The sequence below is a fragment of the Plecotus auritus genome, assembly GCF_963455305.1.
Source record: "Plecotus auritus genome assembly, chromosome: 2".
In the NCBI taxonomy this organism is placed as follows: Eukaryota; Metazoa; Chordata; class Mammalia; order Chiroptera; family Vespertilionidae; genus Plecotus; species Plecotus auritus.
The window spans coordinates 106,681,670-106,709,612 of NC_137771.1; the positions used below are offsets into that span (position 1 = coordinate 106,681,670).

Genomic DNA, 27,943 nt, shown 5'->3' on the forward strand with positions numbered 1-27,943 from the left:
TGTGGAGCTCTGTGGCTTGTGAAAGCCTTTCCCACTGGATATACTGAACCTTTCTTATCCCAAGCTAAGAATTCTCTTCTTTATTTCTCACAGTGGCCCAATCAGGTAGCTACGGATAAGGAAATAGAGGCTGGAAGAGAGAAGACTCTTGAAGCACTCCCTTTTTCTGACCCAAGGGAGTGTTTCAAGGGCAGGAGAAAGCCTGCACCCTGTGCCCTGTGCCCTAAGGAGTGACCTGACCACAGAAACCAGGAGAAATGAATTGCTGAAAAGCCTGGAGGGATGTGCTGGCTGCACAGGAGCTGCCAGCCACAGGACTGAACAGGTGGAGCCAGGCAGGGCCTTGCAATTAACTCAGGACAGCATCGTGTCAGGTGAGTGCTCTGCAGGTGTGACTCACCCAGACTCCTGGGAGGCTCTTACACACAGGATGTGGCCTGAGGCTGGAGAATAAGAGGGAGGGAGGGGTACCTGAAGGCTGGAGGAAGGGCCAGCTTGTCCCCTCCCATTCATCTGCAAGAGGGGAACCCTGCTCCTTTCTAAGGTGTGCAGGCTACTCCCCGCCCCAAACATTTGCCAGACGAACTCCCTCCTGCGTTACACATTTGCACAACTTGTAATCACAGCCACCCTGTGCTGAGGAAAAACTCTGTACCAGGCCCCGGGGTAAATGGTCTCCTGCCTTGTCTCCTTCCCTCCTCACCTCAGCCCTGAGGACACTCCTGCCAGCTCTACTTCCTTCCTGGGAAGGAATAACAAAGCTGGGATCCAAACCAGGCAGCCCAGTGCCAGCCTACAGGCAGCCTTCTGACCACCATGCCACAGCAGTGTATGCTGTATAAAGAATGTCAGCTTGAGCCCTAGCTGGTTTGCCTCAGTGGACAGAGCATCGGCCTGTGCACTGAAGGGTCCCAGTTTTGAGTCCAGTCAAGGGCACAAGCCTGTGTTGCAGGCTCAATCCCCTGTGTGGGGTGTGCAAGAGACAGCTGATCAGTGATTCTCTCTTATTATTGATGTTTCTATTTCTCTCTCCCTCTCCCTTCCTCTGTGAAATCAATAAAAATATATATATATTTTTAAAAAGAATGCCAGCTTAAGAGACAGAATTCTGGCACTTGCTTATTAACTATGGGACCCTCAGCCCATTACTTACCCATTCTGAGCCTCAATTTCTTCACCTGTAAAATTGGGGTAATGATGCTACTGTTCTTAGAGATGCCTTGAGAATTAGGTGAGCTGATACATCCAGAGCTAGAAGACTGCCTGGCCCACAGACGTGCTCCAGCAGAACAAGATATGTACCACTTAATACATCTGTCACCCAAATGGGGCGTTCATAGCCCATACTTAGCCAGTAGATTTATATACTTGAGCATCTGGTAATCCTCTTTCTTTTTTACCTTTTCTACTGGTAACAATCAGTTTGAAATGCCAACACTTAAAAATGAAGTGATGGTAAATAAAAATCTGAGTCTAAACTCCGGGTCTGGCCACAGTGGGCTGATCTTCCTTCACAGCCACAGTGTTGGCCTGTGGATGGGGTCTGCATTCCTGGGTCCAGTATAGCCTTGTGTATAGTTTGCTAGGTCCTTGTCACTCTTGCTCCTGCCCAGCCACCCTGGGCACCAGCATTTGTGGCCCCAGGTAGTGACAGCACAAGTCCAGTCACTGCAATGGTCTGTCCCCACCCAGGTAGCCGTAAGCCCCCCTCTCCATCTGCCCTGGCTCACAGACACTTCACCACAGAGCTCCACCCGACATCTGAGCTTTTCCTCTCCCAGCATCTCCTGGGCCTGGGGGTTCCAGGAAGGGTTCTGAGCACCTCAGCCTTTAAAGGCACTTAAGAACACAATCCCAACCTTAGGCTGCAGCACTGACTTGGATACCTTGAACGGCCTCTGCCCAAATACTTCCTGGGATAAAGAGCTCACTCCTTTCTTGGTAGCTCACTCCATATCTCATGGCTCTAGCTTGGCCCCTCACAGCAGGACCTACTTCTCTGTGATCCCTTTACCCCCTGGGCCCTCACTCTGCACTCTGGGCCGCTCTGCTACTTTGCCTTAGGACAGCCAGCTTTTCATGGGATAGGTGTCCACCCCCTTTCTGTCCCAGTCACCTCCACTAGAAATATCCTGGAGCATTCCTAGCTCTCTTCCAAGTTGAGCTCAGAATCCAGGAGCATCTGAGGAGGCACTCAAAATGGTGCCTTTATTTTGAGAGCCAGATTCCAGCTGCAGTGATCAATGACATGATAGCGGCCCTGCTGTTTAGAGATGACTCCTGCTCGACCCATCTCAACCTCTCCCCCAATCAGAGTTTGCACAGCTGATTTTGTGGACCCACGGGTAAGAGTTCACAAGCCTCCCTCTTTCCATCTCGCTGTTACATCAAATTTGTTTTCACCGAGATTCAGTTATTCAACCTCTCTAGTAACTGACAAGCTTCGTGCCACACCCTGAGCCGGAACAGAGGGGAGAGCAGAGCCACTGAGCCGGCTAGGGGCGGAGCTCTGTCGCGGTTCTGGGAGCCCCGCCACCTGGGAGCGGGCTGTTCCAGGTCCCGCGGGAGCTGGGTCCGCCCTACCTTCCGGCCCGCCTCATTGTTGTGTAGGTTCATGAGCGTCCTGGCGTTCTGCTTGATCTCCCGGGCATCCACGAAGACCTTGGCGAAGCCGATGCCATAGCGGATGTCGGCCGAGCAGCCACCCCACTTCCAGCCCTCATCCCGGTGGTACTGGCCTTGCTTCTCCTTGTCGCAGCCACAGTCACTTAGGTTGCCTTGGGTGCAGGCGGCTGTGATGGCATGGGCCACGCCGGCAGCGATGATGGCGTAGGTGAAGGCGGCCTCCCGGCTCCCTGTGAGGAGAGGGTGGAAAGCCTGGGGTCAGGTCCAGGATATCCAGGGAGGAGACTGGCCTGGATAAGAAGGGGGACTGAGCTCACTGTAAGGCTCCACAAAGATCCACTAAGCACCCATTCCTTACCTCCGAGAGGTCCATCCTGGGATGACCAAGCCTGAGCACCAGTCATGCACACACCCACTCAAACCCCAATCACAGCCTGCCCTTAGATAGCTGACTGGGCAGTGAAGGAGAGAGACATGTGGGACTCCTCTGTGGATGACCACCCACTCCCCACAACACTCAGATTAGGGTGTAAACTGTGCACGTGAACAGTGCTCACAGCATCTGGCAACAACCCTCAAAGCAGCATTTCTTCAACACCTGCATTGCTCACAAACTCCGGAGCGGGAGGCTGGGCTCACATCTCAGGAGCATCCATTTCTGGTCCTGTGACTTTCAGCCATTACTGAGCCCTCCCTGAGTCCCGTGTGCTCAGAGGTAAAACGAAAACTCTGCAACAATACTTTTCTCATGGCAATGACAGAGAACAATAAGAATTGTTTGTCCTATAAGAATTGTTTTAAGTGTGTTGTTATCAGTGGAGTTATAGATATATTTCAAAATAGAACTGGTGATTTTTTTTAAAAAGTTTGAGAACTGAACAAAGAAGCAATTGTATGAAATTATACTCTGAATGGAAGGGAAGGTCTCCATGGAAGTTGTATGCTTTTTATATTTCTGTGCCATCAAATATGGGTTAAAATATAAATTTTGTAAATCTGTTTAAATGGGAATTATTGGCCTCCTTGGGCCTAAATGAAAGGGCTAATATTTTAAGTTGATTATTTTATTGTAAATTAATCCACCCTAACTTTTAAAATTTGATTGAATGTTTTCTTGTTAATGTTGTCTTCTGGGATTTGCAACCTCATTCCTACCTCTGCATGTTTTAAATTTATTCCCCTGCATATTCCAAGGGCATCCAAGCCAAGTGGAAGACTGGTCCGAGGCCTGTGATTACTTGAAGGGGAACAAAGATAAAGCCCCTGAGCAGCAGTGCTAACTGCTCCAGATGTCAAAAATAAGAACTAGAAGTTAAAAAAAAAATTTTAACACTCTCAGCTCTGCGTCTGGTTCCTGGCAGGTGCCTGACACACAGCCCTTGTTCTCTGTGAGCCCGTTACTACTGCTGTGTGTCACTTGCCAGTCGCAGGCTTACCAACTCCTCTTCCCCAGACCTTGAGCATCTCGGGAAGGCTGGGACCTGGACCCTGGACATCTTCATCCTCAGGCCTTGGTCTCCCAGAAGGCAGGGGCTGGAGAAGAGGAGTGAGGACTGCCCACAGGGTGGAAAAGAGCAAGTACGTCAACAGGAAGGTTCAGTAGGGGGTGTGGGTAGCTGCTGAGAAGTCACTTTCCCACAAGTCTTCCCAGTTATTTGAAGATGGCCCTGCCCAGTAGTGCTGGGCTTTTAGTGGGGGCGGAAGGGTCCTGAGTAGCCAGGGTGCAAGAATGCTGCCACCCACACTCTTTGCCTCTCGGGGCCTCAAATAGGTTCGTGCAAGCAGTGTCTACTGCACAGAATGAAGATGGACCAAGGCACTCTGTGGGAAGCCCTGTGTGCAGCATCAACCCTGAGTGAGCATTCATCAAGTTCGTACTCTGAGCCAGGGTGGCGTGGGTTTCAGGGAGAGCAGCCTGTTGGAAAAGGCCCCCAAGCCAGAGCAGGAGATGAAATAGTGCTGAGCAGGCATGATGGAGTGGGGAGAAGTGCTTCAGGATATTGGGATGAAATGGCTTAAGCAGTGGGGGAGGTGGATAAGGCAGCCTCCACGTTGCTTTAAGTCCCAAGTCACTGGGAACCACACTCAGACACACCCTTTTCCCACCCACTCATGGTCACCCTAACCCAGCCTGCTAAGACACAGACAACCTGTACTCCCCTGCCCCCACCCAATCACCACTGAGTGGCTTCCTATAGCCCAAGCCACTTTGCTCTGACATTCCAGGCCAACCCATCCACAGCACCCTGTTAAAACAGGGGCTCAAATTCCAGCTCCGTCACACACCTACTGGGTCCCTGACTCTGCACATATTCTCACATTGATATTACACACCACATGTGTGTAATAAATTCCTGACAGGGGGCCTGAGACAGAGTCACATCGATGGGGTGGACATGCACACAGGTCTGACAATTTGTCAGGCTGGATACCTGACAATGCTTTTGTTTTGTGAAATTAATAATGGTGCATAAGAACTAGCAATGTTCCGCTGGGCTCACTGGAAGGCAAGGGAGCCTGTTGGGGCCATATGTTGAAGACAGAACTGACCACCAGAAGGGCAGGTAGCAACGGAGTGACCATCTCCTGCTGCTGGGCTTTGGGAAAGAGGGAGCTTTGAAATTTAAGGTCTCAAGGGCAGGAGATCAGGCCTCAAGTTCCACTCAGGCAGGACACTGGACAAGAGCACTAAATGGACAGACTCCCAGAGAGAGGGCAGATTGGATAAATCTTCCCCTAAAGCTGGGCAGCAAGCAGGTGGGTCTGACTCGGCCAGAGCAGGAGGTGGGAGAGTGAGGGGTGGGCAACCAGAATCTCCTGGGATTTGCAACCTCATTCCTACCTCTGCATGTTTTAAATTTATTCCCCTGCATGTTCCTAGGGCATCCAAGCCAAGGGGGAAGACTGGTCTGAGGCCTGTGATTACTTGAAGGGGAACAAAGATAAAGCCCCTGAGCAGCAGCGCTAATTGCTCCAGATGTCAATGGACAGGTAAGAATACACTGAAGAGGACAGCCTACAGTCAGATTAGACCCTCACCGACATCAAGAAAAAGAATATCAGATGAAAAGTATAGAGAGAGCAGTACGGGTGCTGGAGTCCCTGTTCTATTACCTCCTAGCTGTGTGACCTTAGCTGGATCACCAACATCTCTGTGCTCCAGTTTTTCTACTTATAAAATAAGGATGCTAACTACCCACTCATTTAGGGCTAGAAAAAAATTAACAAAGGTAAAGCATTTAGCACAGAGCTGGCATGAGAAAATGGCCCCAACTACTAGATTTATTGCAATTTCCACTATGGCAGTAGTAACAGTTCTTTATAAGAGAGCTGTGCAGTAAGCAGTAGAAGCCTTCACTTATCTTCCTTTACAATTGGAGAAACTGAGGCCAAGAGAAAGGTCTGGTTTGCTCAGGCCACCCGCCTGGTGAGCTGCAGAGCTGAGCTGCAGACTCTGCCTCTGAACACTCCACACAGACCAAGAACTGTCCTCAAAGATTAAATGACTCCAAGAAAGGAGACTAGGTCCCCTTAATCAGACCTTGAGTGGAGTATGTAAATTGGAAGGGTTGGGACCTGTCCTGTCATCTGAAACTTGCCTTTCTCCCAGGCTCCTTCTGGGACGTGGGGCCAGGGGCAGCATAAGGGCTGCCAGTCCAACCCCCTTCCTGGTGATTTTGTGTGCAGGAGCTCCACCACCAAGTGATTACCAGTCCCTGGGGTTTCTCTGAGCCCCATGACTTTGCAAATGATGAGGGACAGACACTAGTTAAACATAATAATAATGGCTCTCTACCCATGCAAGATCCTCATCAGATTCCAAATGGGTGAAGGGCAACTGCACCACAACACATTTTACTCCCCTGAGTTTAATGTAGACCTCCAGACCAGAGTGAAATCTCATCATGGGCCACCTAGCTCCCTCACCTCAACACCTGCTGAGGAGTGGAGGCGGTGGCCTAGAGTCTGAGAAATATTGAGGTACAGTCATTCTTGGCTTCAGAAGTCCTCAGGGACCCAGGTACCGGCTGGTAAAGTCTAATGCTTCCGGATGCTAAAGGGTACTGTTGACCCCTTGATATCTTGACATTAGCCTTGCCCACCAACATTAGGCTGACACCACCTGGTCCCATCTCCCTTCTCTTCCAACACTGACCACTGAGAAAACTGCCCTGGGCATCAGGCTGACTATGTAACTAATGTTAGGCCTGTTAACCTCTTTAAGCCCCTGTTTACTCTGTAAAATGGGAATAACAGCATCTAAACAGAATGAGGAAAAGGTGCTGAGCACAGCACTGAGCATGTAGTAAGTGTTCAGTAAACACCAGCCATTGTTATTATTACCACTGTGTCCCATTTCGCCACATCATGCTCCATGATACCTTCAAGTACAAGATAGCCTCATGGTGTATGGGGCTGGTCCAAGGCCTGTCTGCCCATCCAAATGGATTTACAAGGGGACAAGAACCATGTCTGTCTTGCTCACTGTTTACAACTCCTACCATAATGTGTGAGGGATAAATGAATAGCAGACCTAAATTCCAATTTGAACCCTGCCAGACAGAGCAAGTCACTGAACCTCTCTGAGCCTCTATTTCCATATCTGTTAATATCAGCCACCCTGTAGAGAGAAGTAGGAATCACCTGTCATGTACCCAATGCTTAAATAAACAACAGTGAGTATTGTAATTTATTATAATGGATGAAATTACAGTCACTGTTGGGAGGTGCAGAGAGAAACTTCCCCTGCTTTAGTTTTTTCCATAGCCTTCCTTATATTTTAGACTTACTTGTTTATTGTCTGTTCTTCTACCTCACCTACCACCTCCATTGCCCCTCTGGAATGTAATTTCCTTGAAGGCAAGTACTTTGTTATGTTCCCTGACAAGTAGTAGGTAGTCACTCAGTAAATATTTGTCAAATGAATAAATGAATGAATAAAAGAAAGCTCCAAACAGTGGCCAACAACCACGTGACCTTTATTTAATGCTTCCATGCAGTGCTTTGGAAAGTGTGCTCACCTGCTCTTAAGGAGAACAACCCAACCAAGGTCCCAAGAGGCTCTGCAAAGTAGGGTGGAGATGACCCCCAGCCCAGCCAGCATGTCTTCCCCTAGGGTGTCTGCACAGAGGTAGCCAGAGGCTTGGGGTTGGAGTTTGGCTTGGGGTGGGGGAGAAGGGTGGGAAGAAAGTAACATTTGTTGATCATCTATTATGTGCCAGACCCACACTTGGCTATCTGTGATATTTCACAATAGTCCCATTGGATAGCCACCATTTCTCACAATTTGACAGGCGAGGAAGCTGAGGCTCTGAGAAGTAATGCCATTCACTGAGGCCGCCCACCTGGACACTGGCCAGACTTGGATTCTGGGCTCAGGTTGGCAGTGTCCTTCCTCAGTCCCAGCCTCCCTCCTTTCCTGGCTCTTTGCTGTGTCTGAAAGCTTACCATTCCTTTGGCTTACAGCATCGACTCATCAAAATGCCTTTATTGCTGTCAAGAGATGTCACTTAGTTAAGACTTCTCAATAAATGATTTGTAAGACCCCATCAACTCAAATGAGATAAGCTTGCTGAGCCAAGAACTGGTTTTGATGACAGTAAAAAGATAGAGAAGGATCCCAGAATCTCAAAATCTCAGACTTTGAGCATGAAAGGCCACAGCGAACTCCAGCCTTCTATTCTTTCTTCACCCAACCCAGGTGACTAACAGCAACTTATTTTATCAGTGGAGAAACTGAGGCTCAGAGAGACTTGCTCCACCAGAGTCCAGGTGCAAGCCCAGAGGTCACATGCTATCTCAACAACTCCAGAGCATGCCCAGACCCTGACTATGGCAGTACTCTGAGAAGGACCACCCCAGTGGCCTGAGAGTGCCCCTCCTGCTAGTAATTTCCTAATGCCATCTCCTGTGTCCCTTACAAGATCTGGAAGACGGTTTAGAGATGGCTGCTTGATTGCTGCAGAAGTGGAGTGAGACAATGTACCCAATATTCATAATAAGCATAGCAAAGTCATAAAATTGCTTACTATTTGCCAGGCTCTGTTCTAAGCACTCAATATAGATCAACTCACTTAATCCTACAACAATCCTATGAGGTGTGGGCTGTTATTATCTCCATTTTACAGACATAGAAATTGAGACCCAGAGAAGTGATGTAACCTGCCAAGGATTCCAACCCAATTAGCCCAGCTCTAGCATCTGAGTTACTCTCTACTGTAAGGGCATGATACTCATCTAGTCTAGTCCTACTGATTGCAGCCCAGCCTCTTTCCTGAATCTACCACATGGGGCCCGTAAGCAGCAGACACTGGACTTGACCATCACTGACCATGTACCCTCCAGGGACAGCCCCACCTTCTCTGCCCTGACCATCACCTCTACCTCCTGCCCACAAGCAGAGGAAGAACTTCCATCAAAGCCAGCCATCCCCTTGGTCTCCTTGACTGAGTGAGCCATGTTTCCTATTCCTTCACTCAACAGATATTTCTTAAACACTTACTATGTGCCAGATACCACACTAGGGGCTGAGAAAACTGACAAGAGGGATTTAGACATGCCTTGACTTTATGGAGTACAGATAGGGAGATCAAAACACTCAGTAGCAGCTGAGGACTCTGAAGAATGTAGAACAGGACTTTGTCAGAGCAGGAGGCATCTGGCATGGTAGCTTTTAAGCATGGAGAAGCAGCTAGGAGGCCGTCTGTTGGGGGAGAGAGGGCTCCAGGCCAGGGGAAGACTCTGTGGTGGCCCTGGCATGATACAGTCTGTGGTGGGAGCAGGTAAGCGAGGGGGTGTAGGAGTCACTGAGGCTATAGAGAGGGCAGTGGCAGGTCCTCTAGCCCCTGCTATCCTGCCCCAGCTGGGGTTCTGATGCCCGTGGAATCAGGGAATAGACTCCCAGAGCCCCAGACATGAAGCAAATGGTTCCTCCTTGAATGACAGGTTCAAGGAAGTCAGGAGACTTGCCCAAAGTCTCCAGTGACTCAGCGAGACCAGGGAGATTTGAACCAGGATCTCCTGGCTCCCAGTATGGAATCTCCACTCTCCCCCTCCACCACACCCTCCTGAACTCTGAATCTACCCATATCTCCAAAAAAAATGTCCCTCCAGAAGTCCAGGTGGCTTCAGCTCAGAACTCAAATAAAATGGAGCTTGCCAGTCTCTCCTCTCTGCTCCTATTTAGCTGGGTGACCCTGAGCAAGGAGTCTGCCTCCTGAGTCTCGGCTTCCCCATCTGTTAAATGGGAACCACCAGAAGGACACTGCCAAGTTGCCATGATTCAATGAAACCCCTGTGTGAAAAGACTGGTGTTGTCACTGAGATTTTCAGTGGGGAGCCTGACTGATGCCCTCCACGCATTCCAGCTCCACAGCAATCCTAGCGGGTACAGAGGAAATGCATTGATGTCCAGGCTGCCTGAAAGGTTCCATTGCACTGCCCTAAGCATCCACTGCAAATGGTTTGCCCCGGAATATTATCTGGGTGTATTTACGGTATCTTACTGGAAACCACAAAGTGCATTGTATTTTTTTCTTTTTCTATTTAAAGCCAATGGGTCAGAGAGTGAGCAATCTGCAGTGACACAAGCTGAAATACATGATGATTCGGAAAATACACAGATGGAAAAAGGTTGCTTTTGCCAGCCCTGTGGCATGGCAGTTCACACCCGCTGGGCTCAGAATGCCACATCCAGGTGTCTCCATCCACAGGAACTAGAGAGCCTCTTGATGAACAACCAGAGAAACTAGGGAGCAGGGCCTGGGCTGGGTCTGATTAAGGTAATGGATCCACAGAGGCGGGACCTGGGGAAGGGGCAGGTGTAGGCCTGCTGCCTCCACCCTTCTCTCCTACCTTGGTTCTATCTAAGTGTCTCTTTCCACCAAGCAAGGAGGAGAGCACTGCTGAGTACCCATCAAGGGCCAATACCTATTCCTTCCTGCCTCCATGCCTTTGCACATTTTGTTCCTTCAGTCTAGAAATGCCCTTCCTCTCCCATCTTCCAGGAAATAGGCAATGTAGCCCAATGGTTTCTAAGCAGGGCCCTGGAGACTGATAAACCTGGGTTCACATTCTGGCTTCACTTGCCAGTGGCAGGACCTTGAGTGAATTAACTGACATCTCAAGGCCTGTTTCCTCGTTTATAAAATGAATAATAAAATATCTGATTTCTAAGGTTGTTAGAAGTAAATAAAGCAAGGCACATAACAGGCCTGCACAATACCTGGTAAAGGATTAATAAGAGTAGCTCTTACTAGATAGATGCATTGCTGGTGAAGCATGCCCATCAAGACACAGCTCCAGTGTCCCTTCTCTGAGGGACCTTCCTAATAGTCCTCCCGCTGGACCTTCCTAGTAGTCCAGCACATTAGCCATCCTTACTTTGTGTTTAATTGAATTATCTATCTGTTTCTTCCAACTAGATTGTGGTAACCTGTATTATTCATCTGTGAATCCTCAATAGAGAATGAATGAATGACCGTGGGTGTAAAAGTGTGTGGCGTGTGTGTGTGTGTGTGTGTGTGTGTGTGTGTGTGTGTCTGTCCACCATATGAAAATTGGAAAGAGAACATTATAACAAAAACTTATCTCAAAAATAGTGTTAGGAGAACTAAAACACAGAATGATCTGAGGCTTGCAAAAGAAATGCAAATGAGAGAAAGTGCCCTTTGTTAGCTGTGTTCTGGACAAGAATAGGAAGAGAAAGGTCTTTGCTCAGGCAGGATGGGGTATTGTTAAGAAAAGGCAGCAATTGGAGCTGGCCCCAGCCCTCTCTTCTGTATCTCTCCCTGGAAAGGTCCTCCCTCCAAGCAGCACAGCTCAGGGGACATGTACTCCATCCACTCTCACAGCCCCAGGGGAGCAAAAAGATGAATTGTGCAAGGCATGCAGATTCCCAGGTGAGAAGCCTAGCAGTCACTGAGGGAGAGAGGGGAGCTGCTGAAGTGACTACTGAAGAGAAATGGTGACAAGCACAACCAGAGCAGAAGCCCAGAAGTGCACCAAGGTTACCATCCGATGAGGAGGGTGGGTCTCAGGGCCTCAATCCCAGGTCATCTGTGCCCATCCCTGGAAAAATCCTGGCAGGGAAGCACCAAACCGGAGGTCAGGAGTATTTGGAAAAGAATGCAGATGCCCAGAAGCACACATCAGAAATCGCCATTCCTTTGTTGACCATAATGCTGGAGACAGAGCAGATTTCTGCACATGCTACAAATCTGATTACCTTCCTACATCCTGCCTCTCCCTGAGATGGAGACTCTTCTGATAGTTCCCCCAGGCACACCCGAGGCTTGAACACAAAACCCTGCAGATTGACTGTCCCCACCTCTCCCTCTGCCTCTTCCTGCCTTCCCTACCCCTCCTCCTACAGTCCAGGGCGCCCATCTCTGGGCCCCTGGCTCCTGGCTGTGTCACTACTGAAAGCTTTTCTGGGCTGCTCCTCTGCTGCCACACCCTTCCTCCCCTGGGTGGTGGGCCAGACTATTTCAGGTGACCCTGCAGGAAGCCTTCCATCACCCAGTGCCCTCTCCTCTCCTACATTTAAGCCCTGACTCCCCACCAGTCAGTGAGTGCCCTGAAACTCTGAGCCTGTGGCTGATTCATCAGCTGTTTACCACTCAGAAGATTCTAGTTAATATCTGTGGGGCAGATAAATAAATAAATGTGGAGGGGGGGTCACATGGGCTGGGGGCATGGTGTGTGATCTCATGAATATTCAGTTTATATGAATTCAGGAAAATGCACTTAGGAAAAAAATAAATTAAAATACTGTATGTGTGGGAATGTTAAATTAGTGTGGCCACTATGGAAAAGAGTATAGAGGTTTCTCAAAAAATTAAAAATAGAACTACCCTATGTCCCAGTAATTCCACTCTGGGTATATATCTGAAGAAAACAATATCATTATCTTGAAGAGATATCTGTACTCCGATGTTCACTGCAGTAGTATTTCCAATAGCAGGACATGGAAAAGCCCAAGTGTCTATTGAATTAATGGATAAAGCAGTTGTGGTACATATGTGCAAAGGGATATTGTTCAGCCATAAAAAAGAATGAAATCTTGCTATCTGGGACAACATAGATGGACCTTGACAATATTTAAAATGAGGTAAGTCAGACAGAGAAAGACAAATACCATATGACTTCACTTATATGTGGAACCTAAACAGAATTCAAAAAATACTATAGGTATATTTTTGGATATGTACTCTTCTATATTCTGTACTACTGTACATGCATTATACATCCACGTGAATGTTTTACTGTACTTGTATAAAAAAATGAGGTATTCTGAATTTTGAGGCTGATTTAAGGGACTTTCAAGGGTAATGTTGACTAGAATTCTATTTCACCATCCACATCAATGTCACAAGCTGGGATGTGCCTCTGCTGTGCCCTTGGAGGAAAATGTCAGATTTGGGGGTAAGTGAACAAACTTTGGTGGATTCTTGGTTAGTGCAAACCCCACATTATGAGCATGGTCAATCTGTGAGGGTCTCCAGAGTAGTGTTTCTTGATGTAGGTGCCTCTGAAGGGCAGCTCCACCAGAGTGTCACTTAGTCCAAGATGGACCCTCCAGGCCCTGGAGTCCAGGGGAAGCCTGCTCAAGCTGCTCACTTGTCTGCAGGGCTTTTCAGAACCTTTAATATGGTGGTAGAAATTCTGGATCTCTTAAGTAGGGAATACAGTGTTGTGAGTTCACAAATTTATCATCGAAGGAGCTCCCCTTTTTCACCCTGAGAAGCTGGTGGAGTTGGGGTGGGGTGGGGAGGGAGTGGAGGCTAGGGTTTCTGCTGGGAAAAGGCCTCTGAGTCCTGTGGGGGAGGGGTTCCTGAGGCCTTGACTTAGTCAACATTTTTATCCTGTTTGAAGTCAAGGAAGAGGTGGAAGGGAGAGCTAACAGAATGCTGGGCTAAATGGAATGAAAATGAAAATGTGCAGGAATGAATGTTCAATCTTGTATTTTGGGTCAGAAATGAAAAGTACTCACACAACAGAGAGAACAGAGTTTCCTGTGTGTGAGGTGCCACCCAGACCTAGGAGTCAGTAGATAAACAAAACCTGGCCCTTGTCCTCAGCTGCTTAGAAAAACCTTTGGCTCACTGGGCACAGAGAAGCTGAACTGCCTGGGAGTCATGCATTTCTCCATGTGTTTCCTGAGCACCTACTGTGTGTCAGGCACCGAGGGTTCCAGGAGAACATGACTGACAGGTCTTGGCTCCATGGAATTCCCCATAGCTGGAAAGAAGACTGATGCTAGGCACACCATTACAGAGTAAGCAAAGTGACTTCTGAAAGTAGTGAGTACTGTAAAAACAACAGCACCAGGTGAATTGCTGCTGTTTTTATAGTACACACTACTATACTATGAGTTCAGTAGTGAGTACTGTAACATACTGATAGGACCTCTGGTCCCTTACAGACCTCTGTGACCTGCATCCCCACTCCATCTCCACCCTAGCCCCACTGGCCTTCTTCTAACCTTTAAGCAAGCCCAAGTCCTTTCAACCTCAGGGGGTTGTCTCAGGCCAGGTGGTCAAGAAGGCCTTCTGGAGGAGGTGGCATTTGAATGGAGACCTGCATAATGCTGGGTAGGTTACCTGCCATCATTCAGCAGCTTCTCCCTGTCACTCTTCTGCTCCTTCTCCTCCTCTAGAAGGAATTGGGGCAGGGGTCTGTGCCCACATCCACTGTGCCATGGTGACCATGTCCTCATGTGACAGGCTCTGCATCAGAGGACTTTGCTCTCTCAACGAGCTGTCTCCTAGCCCAAGAGACAAATGATAACACCTCAACTATGATTTATGGTGCCTGTGTAGTGTGTCAGGCATGGTTCTGAGTGCCTCAAGGGGAATACTTAATATCCTCCTCCCACACCTATGTGATAGGCACTGTTATCATTGCCTTGTGGTCAAGGTCCTTGGCTGCAAAAAGAATCGAGCAGGTGGCTTCGGGGCTGAACCGTTACAAAGCACTGCAGAATGAGCAAATAAATCAGGGATATGCACTGAAGTAGTCAAAGAGATATGAGAAAAGTGCAGCAAAGTGAGGGGTGGCCAGGGACGAGTCTGTGCTACACGGGAGACTCATGAAGGCTTCTCTTGGGTGGAGTGACATGTGAGCCCAGAATGGAAGGACAGAAGAGTGCCCAGGCAGAAGGAATAGGCAGGGCAAAGGCCCTGAGGTTGGAAGGACTTTCGCTTGCTTAAGGGTCAGAAGAAGGCCAGCAGGGTTGGGGTGGAGATGGGGTTGGGATGCAGGTCACAGAGGTCTGTAAAAGGGCCTGTCAGTATTTTATTCCCAGAGCAATAGGAAACCATGGATGGATTTTACACAGGAGGTGCCATGATCAGAAGATCACAGGGAAGATGCTATGCTGAATGGCTGTGTGTATGGGGGAGGCAAGGATATATTAGGAGGCTGATGTAGTTGTTGGGACAACAAGTCTTTAAAAATAGAGCTTTGAATGAGGAAGTGGTAGTGGAGTTAATGAGAAGTGGACAGACTGGTAGTCAAAATAGTGAGCTTGGCTTAGTAATTGAACCAATAGCTTCTCCCCATTCCACTCTACATCTTCCCATTCTATTGCAATAAGAATCAAATCTAGAGCAGAGTACCCAATTCTTTGAGCTCTTCATCATCTGAGACAGACATGTGGGCCTCCTGAGAGGAACAAAGGGACATCCTCTGATGATCCTAACCCAGCAGATGCCAGGGTCTTACACCCTGTGTCATGTTGCTGCCACCTGGCAAGGTGGGCCATATGACACCCGCATTCTGCAGATGGCCAGTCTGAGATCAGAAAGGTGAGGTACCTGCTCAGAGTCACCAGCAAGGTAGTGGTGGGGTTGGGATGGACACCTGGCTGCATGACTTTGATGCCAGTACTTATTTGGCTGCCCCACAGTCCAGCAACAAAAAAACAAAGTTCTCAAGTTCACAGCAGCATGGAGACCCTCAATGCTGGCAGGCTCACACGAACAGAAGAATCTCTCAGCAACAGGGAATTACTACCCATCTCAGTCCTGCCACAAAACAGCCACATGACTTTGGTCAGCCTCCAGCTTGCTCTAAGCCTGAGATGAAGGCCTCCTTTCCAGACTGGATGAGACCAAATGAGCTGATATGTGAGGAAGGACTGTCTCTGCTCCTGGCACCTACCAGTCCTCCATGAAAACATAAAAGACAAGAGAGTGAAGCCTTTCATGACCCTGCCTCCCTAAGGTGCTGCTGACCCAGCCCTCTCTGCTCCCTGCACCATGAAACAAAACTGAGGGAAGGACACAAACCCCACAAAAAAAAAATGGGCAAAAAGCATGAATAGGAAACTTACAGAGGAGTAAACATACACAGCCAGTAAATGTGGGAAGAGATTTCAACAGCATCACTTCTCAGAGAAGTGCAAATCAAGATGACAGTGGGAAACATTTCACACCCATTCCCTAGGCAAAAATGAAGAAGTTTAGATGATTCCCAGTGTTGGAGAGGCCATAGATCAATGCTGCTCACTGGTGGGAGTGGCACTTGGCACAATCACTGTGAAACTTAGGTTGGCGTTCATACCCTGTGACCAGCAATTCCATTCCTCTGTAAATACCCAAGAGAAATGCATACACATGGGTGCCAGGAGATGGGAACAAGGAGACCTGTATGGCACTGTTAGTGACAGCAAATGCTTAGAGACCACCCAGATGTCTCATAACCCAAAGCATGGGTGCACAGATTGAGTATTTACCACAGCTAAAATGAATCAACAGCAGCTACAAGGAAGAGAGATGAGTTTTACTAGTAGTAAGTAAAGGAGTAAATGCCAAAAGATTGCATACATTGTGACGCTTTTCTTTATAAAATTAAATACAAATAGAATCAAATAATTGACTTCTAGGGAATATAGCAACATGATAAATTAGACATAAATAAGCAAGGAATGGAAAACCCAAGATTCAGGATAGTGAACATAAGGCTTGGGAGGGAAAGGCAGGTGTGCACAAGGGATACTCACAGAAGTGGATGCAAATTACCTATCCTTGTTCTAGTTGTTGTGTTGGGTGACAGACTCAAAGGACGGGTGTCATTGTATTATTTAAGAAAAGAAAAACCCTGGACATTGGTGAATATCTTTTTAAGCCCCCAAGGGCCACACTGGGAAGCAACTGATAAAGTTGAATCCCTGGCATTTTAAGACTCTTGAATAGGCAGCCTGTCAAGTAATCTGAGGCTGCAAACTCCTGTTCACCATCCCCTTAGCAATCAAATGTCCATATGTTTATATTGCTGTTCCCTCTGCCTGGGATCCTATTCACTGACTAGTGAAATTCTTCCCACCCAGAAGACCCAAGGGAAGGCCCATTTCCATTGTCCAGTCCATTCCTCCCACCTTGGAGTCTTACTTCTGTACACCACTACACCCCTTATGCCTTCCCCTAATGCACAAACCATGCTTCCCTCTGGTTGCTCATTGTTATGGACCAAATTGTGTCCCTTCCCAAATTCATAACCCCCAGTAATTTAGAATGTGACTATATCTGGAGGTATGACCTTTAAAGAGGAGATTAACTTAAAATGAGATCATGAGGGTGACCCTAACCCAAACTGACTCATGTCCTTATAAGAATAGGAGATTAGGACACACAGAGACATCAAGGGCATGCACACAGAGAAAAGACTTTCTGAGGACACAGTAAGAAGGTAGCCATCTGCAAGCCAAGGAGAGAGGCCTCAGAAGAAACCAGCCTCCAGAAATGGGAGAAAATGAATGTCTGTGTTTAAGCTGCCCAGCCTGTGGTACTTTGTTATAGCAGCCAGAGCTGACTAACAGACTCATGAGCAGTCCCTCCCAGGAAAAAATGGTCTGGGTGGGGCTCCCAGGCCTGAACAACAAAAGCACTGTGATTGGTGTGGATGGACTCACAACCAAAAGTCAAGCCCTATTAGCTGATCCAATCAGAGTGAACCATAGGACCTCTGCAGGTACTGCCAGAGAAAGCTAAGGCCTTTCTGCAGGACTTGAACTTAGAAGTTGTGGTGCTGACGATGCAATGGCCATCTTGCTGTCCCAATGGGTTGGGTTCTGAGGTTGGTAGAAGCCAACACCACCTTTGGTCCAAGCCATTCTGAAAGTCAGCACCATCCCTGACTTTTCAGTTACACAGGCCAACTTGAATCCCCTCTTCTTTTGGGGTGGCCTGAACTGGGTTTTAGTTTCTAGCAGCCAAGAGGGCCTTGCCCACTGCTGTCCTCAGATCTATGAAGCAAAATTTGAAATACTCAGAATGTGAGATAGAGCCAAGAAACACAGGCAGAGCTGGGGACTGGAGAGGAGACTGAGGAGGTGGTGAAAGGAGAGCCTTTAGGTCTCAGCATGAGATGGAAAACCTATGCCGGGGCTAGTGCCCACTCCAATGTCAATGTTCCCCTTCCTCCTCAGTCACAGATCCTGAGCTGGTCTTATAGCTGTTCTGAATAAAAGATTGTATTTCCCAGCTTTCCTTGCAGCAAGGTATGGTCATGTGACTAAGTTCAAGCCAATGAGATATAAGCAGAAACATAGGCTGGAGTTTCTGGGAAGTCTCTTTAAAGGCAGATGTGTCCAGCTCTCTGCAGTGTGAATTGGATGGCCAGAGCTAACAAAGTCAAGTACCATACTCCTGGTCCCTCACCCCTGCAAGGCAGCCCTTGTTGACTGGTCACTCCCACAGAAAGGCAACCCATGGGAGCAAGAACACTGATGAAGAGCCCAGAAAGCCTAAATTGGAGACTTGCTTCTTGGTGTCCTCGAGCAGGATACCTGCTCACACACAAGGAAATCAAGGCTCAGAAGGGAAGTAACTTCTCAGCCTTGTAGGAGTTGGGTCCAATCTTGATCTCATCTTCTCAGTTCCCACTACCACCACCTTAGAAGGGTAACTCCTTCCTCAGTGGCCTTTAGGTTGTTAGTCTCCCTCCACCTTGGCAGCTCACTTCCAAGTGATCTCCATGGCTACACTCAGTCCACAGCACTGGTCACCTCCTGTCTAGAACATTGTACCAGACCCCGAACTCCCAGCCTTGCCCCTCCACAGATCATTCTGTTGCCAGAACCAGAGCAATGCTGCTAAATCTGAAAGCCAGATCCCTATCACTCCCTTGCTCTCCATTCACTGGAGGAAAATCCAAAAACCTGACTTGGCGTGACAGACATTGCATTGTCCAGCTCCTGGCTCCTTCTCTGACCTCTGAGCTTTCCTCTTTCTCTCTTTTGCTGTTCTCCAGCTAAACTAGCTTCCTCACTGTTCCTCAAACATGTTTCTGCCTCATGGCCTTTGCTCCTGCCATTCCCTTTGCCTGGAATGCTCTTCTTCCAACTTGCCTAAGGCTCACCTCCCTCATGAATCCAAGACCACACAGGCTGGAACAGCAGCCTCCAGCCACAGCGAGTGAATGCATGAGTGAATCAATGAATGACAATGAACGAATGAATTCTGTACCCACCCTTTAATTCCAGAATTCCTATTAGATTGAATCATATGATGTTGTCATGGGCCAAAAATCACTGAATGGTGGCTATTTTATACAATGTGACCTACTTTGTCAGTCATGCCCATGGTCAAAATTCTCCAATTGCTCCCACCACCTAGAAATTCAAACTGCTCAGATTGACCACATACCTCCTGGCTCTGACTCCATTCTCTTTCAGGCCCAGGTAGGGCTATCCCATGAGGTTTCTTAGACTGCTTGAATTCCCTAAGGCCACCTCTGCCTATCCAAGCCTGCCTCTTGAAGAATGCTCCTTGCCTCGGGCCTCCCTCCACTCCTGTTCAGTGTGTACTAGTGGTAGACCTCTGCCTCAGCCTGCAAAGAATCCCTCAGTTCTATAACTCTGGCCCGCTGGGGGTGGGGGCAGGCCTCCCTGCACCATAGCCTGCCACTGCACCCCAGCAGGCACCATTACAATGCCAGCAATTGACTGGCTATTTCAAGACTGCAAGCTGTGCTGGGATCAACCCAGTCCTGGGAGACCCTGCCATTCACATTTGTTGACCTTGAGCAGGTCCCTTCTGAGCTTCAGTTTCGTCATCATTGAAATAATGTCAGAGCCTAGACATGGGTCCTGGAAATGGAGGCCAGGGATGAGAGCATGAGTAGGCAGAAAAACCATAGGTGATGTCCAGGGGAGGGTCACAAGATGGGTATTTCAGTGACCTAAACTGGAGTCTCAGTGTTGATACCATTTCTGGGCATGAGCTGGGCAGTGCCTCCTTTCTCTGGGCCTCGGTTTCCCCACCTGAAAAGTAAGCCTTGGGGTTGGAAAGTGGGGGAACAAGGGCAGGAAGTGCAAGGCAAGATCCTATCCCACAAAGATGTTGAAAAGGGAGCTCATGTGAGGGCCTGAAGGAGGAGGCTCCTACACCTCCACCAACCTCACCCTGAACCTGGGATTGTATTCATCAGTCCCCTCAGGTGTGAGTAAGAAAGCAGCTACAGAAGGTGGTGACAAAATGAGACCTTCTACAGGGCCAAGAGCTACTGCTCCTCCTCACAAGGAGAAAGAAAACATTCAATGGTGAATGTGGCAGAGGGCCCGACCCCCAAGAGCCAGCATTCCCAAAGAGTGAGGAAGAGATGCAGATAGTGCCAAGTGCTTGGCTGATGGGATGGGGCTTCCTGGCTAAAGGGGACTTTAGAAAGGGGACCCAGGGAGGCTTGTGAGACCTGGATGCTGAGGGAGCTGTGCACGGAGGACAGGGCTCAGGAGTATGGGGCTGTGGGAAAGGATCTGAGGCAGAAAGAACTTCTGGGGCTGTGTTCCGAAAGCAGGACCCAGTGTGATGTGTTTGGGAAACAGGATGAAGTTGGTGGGCAAGGGGGAGAGGGAAGATTGGGGGCAGAGAGGGATAGAGGTCAGCAATCAGGATTTCATTCTGATCCCAGGGTTTTAAACAAGAAAATGACATAATCTGATTTCCATTTACAAAGGATGCCCTTGCCTGCAGGAGGATTGGGGGCAGCAGGTTGATGGGAGTGGGAGGGGGGACCTGAGAGCCCAGATAAGCCAGCTGTATGATCCAAGAGGAAGGAAGTGAAGACTCAGAGCAGTGGCTGGGTTTTGGGTGAATTTTCTCAGTAACCATTGCACTTATTGATGTTGGGGCTGAGGGAAGTAACTCAGGGGTGCCCTTTGAGCAGTGGAGTAGGCCAGGTGAACCACTCTAGCCCAAAGAGACGAGGCTGACCTGACCTTCATGGAGGTCCACAGCTTAAAGCAAGCCTGCAGAGTTCCTGGCCCTACAGTCCAGATGCACATAAGCAAGACACACAACATGGCCTTCCCCTCACTAACCAGGGCTCCCAGTGACCAACCCCTTTCCACCAGGCTTTTCTCACATTGGTTTGAAAACCAAATGTGTGGCCTGACACTTTGTGCTTCTGTGTGTGTGTGTGTGTGTGTGTGTGTGTGTGTGTGCGCGCGCGCGCGCGCTGTGTCTAAGCAACACACAGGGGTTGTAAAGTGAAATGCCCACAGTGGCCAGGCATCTTATATAATAAAAGGCTAATATGCAAATTGACTGAAATGGCAGAACTACCAGTCACTAGGACGTGCACTGACCACCAGGGGGCAGACGCTCAATGCAGGAGCTGCCCCCTGGTGGTCAGTGTGCTCCCACAGGAGAAGCACCACTCAGCCAGGGGGCGTGGGCCTAAGCCGGCAGTCAGACATCCCAAGGGCTCTCAGACTGCCAGAGGGCACAGGCTGGGCTGAGGGACACTCCCCTCTCCCCCAGTGCATTAATTTCATGCACCAGGCCTCTAGTATCATATAAGGGTGAATATAAGATAGATAATAGGGAGTAGTGGGGACTATAGCAGTGAATGGGGTTGCCCAGGCTCCACCTAAAGGAAGCTGTGTTCTCAGCTCTAGCCCATAATAACTATGTGGATACATGTGTATGCCTATTTTTCAAAAGAATTCAGGAATTTGTATTTTTAGGCAAAACGGCTAATTTTAAATTTGGACTTCAATTTAAAAAAACTACATAAGTGCCTTATCAAACAGTTAATATTCAACTCTGCCATAAAGGGCCAGTGTGGTCTGGATTCAAACCAGAGAGCCAACCCTTGTTAGAGACCTGAATTCAAGTCTCAGCCCCTTGAGGATTCCACAGTGGGGTCATCCCAGCATGGGCAGGTGAGGGGGTCCCAGAGGGCTCCAAGAGTATTCTGTCTGCCAGTAGCCTGTAAGACCCTGTTTGCAGTGTCCAGTGAGCACATACCCACTTTGAGCTCCTTCCCGAAGACGGTGCGCTCCCCCAGCGCAGAGCAGTTCCAGCGGCCATTGCGGAACTGAAACTGACACTCGTCCAGGCCCATTTGCGAGCCTTCTCCTATGACGATGATGGCGTCGGGCCGGCTCTGGCAGATCGCCCGCTGTCTGGGAGCCAGGCCTGGGATCTTGTTACAGATGATGCTCGCGCCCAGAGCTACCACCGAGGAGAAGCCACTGGAGCAGGAGACACAGAGAGAGGAAGCATTAGGCTCAGGGTGGAGCATGGACTATAGGTCCTCCCTGGTATCCAGCCCTGGCCACCTCACCCAACAGGAGTCTCCCAACTTTTTTGATACTGCACCCCAACCCAGGTTTATTCACCTGTGGTTACACATTGGTTTCTGTGCGGGGTGTATATACCATATTAGTAAGGCTTGATTTCCTTTTTCTATAGCAAAAAATAAGATGATATATGTCAAACATAAATGTTGGAACTAAGCAAGTTGCCTTTCTAATTATGGTAGGATTTAATTGAGATGAAATTTAAAATCATGCAAAATGAATCCCAGTATTGTTTAGGAATCATTTTTATGTGGGAAAACGATAAAGGCAAGCAAGGGAAACTACAATTTCATGCAGCAATTGCCTCTGAAAGGTTGGTGGGTACACAGATGTTCATTTAAAAAACAACTGTTTGTACATGTTTTATACTCTCTAGTATGTATGTGTATGTTTTATTACTAAAAAATATTTAAGCAGAAATTGTGAATACAAATTCTAAGTTTGCTTCCTGAATGCCAATGATGTATGTGTAGCCCCCTCTAGACATGACTGGCCTAGAGGAAGCTTATGCCTCTTCTGGAGAGTCATTCATTCACTGAATAGACACATATCAGACATCTCTCAGTTGCCAAGGCCCTGCACTCGAGGAGCTACAGAGGGAGACAATGTACATACCATAAACAAATACAATAGGCCATTCCAGACATCAGTGCACACTACGGAGCCTAAGTAAAGATGCTGTGATGGCAGGAAGGGTGGGTTTGGAAGGGAAGGGATGGAGCCACTTTAGCTCAGGTGATCAAGGAGGGCCTTCCTGAGGAAGTGGCAGTGAAGCAGGGACCTGAGTGGCCAGCAGTGGAAAGATCTGGGGAAGAGTATTATGGGCAGAAGGAACTGAAAACAAAGTCTGGTAGGGGACAAGTTTGGGGTCGCCAAGAAACAGAAAGAACCCATAGAAGGTGATGCAAACCAGGGCTTAGGAAGGAGGACAATCTGGGGGCAAGAGATGACTCAGGGCAAGAATGTTCTCAGGCATCAGAAAGCACTGAAGGGCTGTAAGCATGATACTGACAGCATCCCATCTCTCCAGCCCCATGGAAGAGGACTATAGGATGCCAGGGCAGAAGCAGGGAGAGTGGGCAGGCAAGAGGTGGTGGTGGCTTGGCCTTTGGGGATGGTTGCAGATGGAGCTGACCAAACTTGCTATGGAATGATGGACTGATGGATGGGGTGGAGCTAACAGGACAGATGGAGAAGGTAGAAAGACAGGCATCAGCGTGACTTGTGGATACCTGGCCTGAGGATGGGACCATTTCCTAATATCAAGATAACCCCAAACAGGATCAGATGGTAACCCTGATGATGCAGGTAGTCCTTCCTTTGCATAAAGATGGCCCATTCATGTGGAGTTTCCTTTTGTATAATCCTCAAGTAGTTATAATAATAAGAGCTTCCACTTATTGCGGGCCATGGCCAATCACTGGACTAAGTGCCCCATACTTTCCATCCTGGAGCTCAGGCATGGGAAGTTGTTCTGGAATTGGGTTGTTTTATATTTTTTTGGGGGGGAGGGTGGGGGTAAGTCATACTATTTTTTTTATTGTCTATAGTTTTACATATGTCTCCTTTTTCCCCAAGTGACACCCCCCCCAGTCATTCACACCCCAGGAAAGCCCCCACCACCCCAGTGTCTGTGTCCATTGGTTATGCTAATATGCATGCATACAAGTCCTTTGGTTGTTCTCTAACCGCCCCCCGCCACTCCCCTACCATTTGTCTCTGGATATATTCTTGTTCATCAAATTATGTTGATCATTATATCCCACATATGAGTGAGATCATGTGATATTTATCTTTCTCCGACTGGCTTATTTCACTTAGCATAACGCTCTCCAGTTCCATCCATGCTGTTGCAAATGGTAAAAGTTCCTTATTTTTTATAGCAGCATAGTATTCCATTGTGTAGATGTACCACAGTTTTTTAATCCACTCATCTGCTTATGGGCACTTAGGCTGTTTCCAAATCTTAGCTATTGTAAATTGTGCTGCTATGAATATAGGGGTGCATATATCCTTTCTGATTCGTGTTTCTGGTTTCTTGGGATATATTCCTACAAGTGGGATTACTGGGTCAAATAGGAGTTCCATTCTCAACTTTTTGAGGAAACTCCATACTGTTCTCCACAGTGGCTGCACCAGTCTGCATTCCCACCAGCAGTGCACGAGGGTTCCTTTTTCTCCGCATCCTCCCCAGCACTTGTCATTTGTTGATTTGTTTATGATAGCCATTCTGACAGGTGTGAGATGGTATCTCATTGTTGTTTTGATTTGCATCTCTCAGATGATTATGGAACTAGGATTTCTTAAAGAACAGTTACTCTGTGTCAACAGCACCAGAGATGAGCTGATCCCACTCCTTTCCAGGTGCCTAACTGACCACTTTCCCTCTGCTCCTGCCTCACACCAGCTTCTTCCTGCCTCAGGCCCTTTGTCCTTGCTGGAACCTCTCCCTAGAAGCTTTCTCACTCCCTGAGCTTCACATGCTTGGCTTCTTGTCATCATTTATGTGACCTCGAGTCACTTCCCTTACCAACCCAGGTAAGGGAAACTGCCTTCCTACCCCTCCCCTCCTAACTTTCCATCACAATCTCTGTTTTGTTTTTCTTAATACTCTTGCTACTCATGGTCCAGTCCTCTGAAATGTCTTAATGTATGTGTTTGTTTTTCATTTGTCTGCTCATTTGTTCATTGCCTTTCTCATTAGACTGTGAGCTCTTTGAGGGCAGGAAGGCTGTCGGCCGGTTCACTAAATGGTTACTGCACAAATGGATTGTAGAACTTCAAAAATGTCACTTAAGGTGAGCACCTGCTTCCCAAATATGCGCTTGACTGCCTCAGTGAACTTTTGCAGCATCCCTAGTATGTGTCAAGTCTGTATGGTGAATGCTGTCACTAACATTAGCCCATGCAACTTTTCTAAACAGCCCAGCTGGGTAGGGCTCACCATATCCATTTCACATGTCTGAAAACTGGGGTTCACAGAGATTGAGACATGGAGGCTAGCAGGTAATGAATTTGAAACAGAAGCTACAGACCATTCATCTCAGCCATTAAAACAGAGTCTAACACAGAGCTAGGATGTTTGAATTGTTTGAGAAAGAAGTGGCATAGAAAGATTAAGTGGGATTCTATCCATAAGTCAGGAGGAATCTTTGAACTCTTACCTGACCACAAGGAAACTCCTACACCAGCAGAGAAGTGTAATGATATATTAGGCTCAAAAATTCATAGGAACAATAGGCCAGTAGCTAAGTGGTCAGAGCTAGGGTGCCATCTAAGTTTCCTTCACTTACTAGCTGTATGACCTTGGGCAAGTTACACCTCCTCTCTGTACTTCCATGGCTAAAATGAGGCTAATGATAATTAGCCCCCACCGCATAGGATTGCTGTAAAAATTAAACGTGTTAAAACATGGAGAGTGCTTAGAAGATGTTGTTAAAGTTATTACTATTATTATTATTATTATTATTATTATTATTATTATTATTGGATCTGATTGTCACAGGGGCTAGTGCTTCAGTTATTGGAACTATCCAGATAAAATAATAATACCACAGATGCCCTGCCATCAGAAGGAACCAGTCATATCTGGGGAACTAGAAGGCCTCTTAGGGACTTTACCCCGCATGCTCATTTTACAGATAGATAACCCAAGGCTCACGGAGCAGCAGGGCCTGGTCCCAAATTACCCTGCAATTCCTCCCGACCTGGACCTCTTTGGGCCCCAAAGGGCAGCTGCTGGGCCGCAGTTCGGCTAGCGCCCTTCCTGGATCCCTCCCCCGGGGCAGCTGGGCCCCCACGAGGTCAATGAGGTGCTGGCGCCTGCGGGAGGTCGGGCAGGCGCTGCAGCCAGGGGAGTTTATTTTCTGTTGTTTTTCCTTTCTCTCTCCCCTCCGGGTCCCTCCACCCCGTTTATAATTAAAAAGAAGATAAAGCCGCAAGCGGCTAGCGCCAATCAGCCATACCGGCTTCCTGGATGCTAGATGCGCGCGTGGCAGCGGGTGCGCGAGCCAAAGTGAAGATTAAAGCAGGTGGGGAGAGGGGAGGGAGGGAGAAGCCACTCAGCCGCGGGCGAATCAATAACACTTAAAACACACAGGAGGCCGGCAGTGCGCGGGCCCCCGCAGCCGCCTCTCCTCCCGCGGTCGCCTGCTCTCTGCCAGCAGTTGGGGCTGGCGGGCCGGCTCCTTAGCTCTGTGCGCACTTGCTTGCTTCCACTGCGGGTCAGCTTGAGAAATCCCTGCTCCAGAGACGCGAGGTGGGCAAAGGGGAGGAGTGGTAGTGACAAAACACAAAGGATCTGCCACACACCACCCCTCGCAGCAGCCCCGGGCAGCCAGCCCGCCCCTCCCCAAGCAGAGCAGTAGGGAGGTTACCAGCTGGGGGTGGGGGAGCAGGTTGTGTGCAACCTGCCAAGGTGGCTCATCAGCGCCACAACCTCTACCAATTCTTAAAGCCCTCCCCCCCCCCACCCCATCACCCCTCCGTGCTTCACACGCATTATCTCCTAAGTACAAAGGGTGACTGGCCGTGCAAATGTAGCTCCAAGACCCGTTTGGAGCCCCCACCCCAACCTTCCAACCAGAGCACCGCCCCAGGCCCCACCTCCATAGAAATGCAGTGATGTCGGGGGGAGGGAGACTGCTCTGCCAGCGCAGACAGACCCTGGCACCCAGTTTTAGGGTAGGGTGTCCCGCCTTTCTCGGTGTCTCGGGGCCAGCTCTCGTCCTGTTTCTGCGCGTGTTTGTCTCGGCTAGTAGACGCTGCCCCCTTGGCCTAGGAAAGGCTCTGGACGTCCGAGGGTTCTTGGCAATCGTGTAGTTCCAGGGTTCTGAGCAGGGTTGGGTTTTTGTTTTTTTTGTCAAAGAACATCTCTCCCTCTGGGTACCTGTACCCTGTTGTTCGGACGGCCCCGCCTGCCCCGCGGGCACTGCCCTGTCTCGAGGAGCGTTTGTGTCCGTGCCTATGGAGCTCTGGAGGATGAGTTCCCTGGGAGCGGTTGTGGTCCCAGATACCGCTCAGTGTTCCTGCAGGACCTGCTGTTCCCATGCCCCGGACTGAAGGGCCTCTGAGATTGGCTAACCCTAGTCCCCCAAACTGGAGCGTCCCTACTGGCTCTCTCTAGTTCTGGGGGCTTCCAGACTCAGACATCCTCAGGATGGCGGGTCTACCTGCTCGGACCTCTCGAACTAAGGTACAACAACTGGGGCGCCTGCCTACGGGGGGCCTTTGTGCACCCACCTCTCCCGCACCCTGCCCACCCGGCCTCTCTGATGGGGCCACGGAGGTTGGCGGCGACGGCGGCTCTTAGGCAGCACAGCCTTTCCCCAGGCCACGCCAACTTTGCCGGGACACGCGTGCAGGGGCTGCGAGAGGCCCTTACCCGATCCGGAGGTAGACCATACCCAGGCTGAGAAAGAGGTGGCCCAGGCAGTGCCGCGCTTTCCGGTTCATAGTCCCCCCTGGTCACCGGGGCCGCGGGCCGAGCTGTGCTGATCCCGCTGGCCGACCCCGGTAGGACAATCAACATAGCCCGCCCGGGAGGTGCGGGCCGAGGCGTCCCCTGGGCCGTCTGTTCGTGTGCCTGTCCGCGCACTCGGCGCCTGAGCCTCTCCGGGAACGCGGGATCCACGGAACGGGAGGAGGAAGGGAGGAGCGAGCACACCGCCGGGCGACGCCGCACTGAGCGCGAGCTGCCGTTGCGAATGTGCGAAGCGCGAGGCGTGCGGG

At 49.1% G+C, this 27,943-nt stretch overlaps 1 protein-coding gene across 3 annotated transcripts in view; it reads right to left on the bottom strand.

The window, feature by feature from the left end:
* The window catches only part of WNT7A (Wnt family member 7A), a 129,982-nt gene that overhangs the window by 101,666 nt on the left and 373 nt on the right, over positions 1-27,943 (bottom strand). For 2 of the 3 annotated variants that reach the window (XM_080657496.1, XM_080657497.1), the window contains exons 1-3: positions 27,597-27,928; positions 21,879-22,105; positions 2,584-2,855 (exon numbers count right to left, since the gene is read on the bottom strand). In XM_080657496.1, coding sequence (XP_080513622.1) covers positions 2,584-2,855; positions 21,879-22,105; positions 27,597-27,667 — 570 coding nt within the window. In that variant the 5' untranslated portion in view covers positions 27,668-27,928. Of the gene's footprint in view, positions 1-2,583; positions 2,856-21,878; positions 22,106-27,596; positions 27,929-27,943 lie in introns of those variants that run through there. The other variant, XM_080657498.1, reaches the window with a different exon arrangement.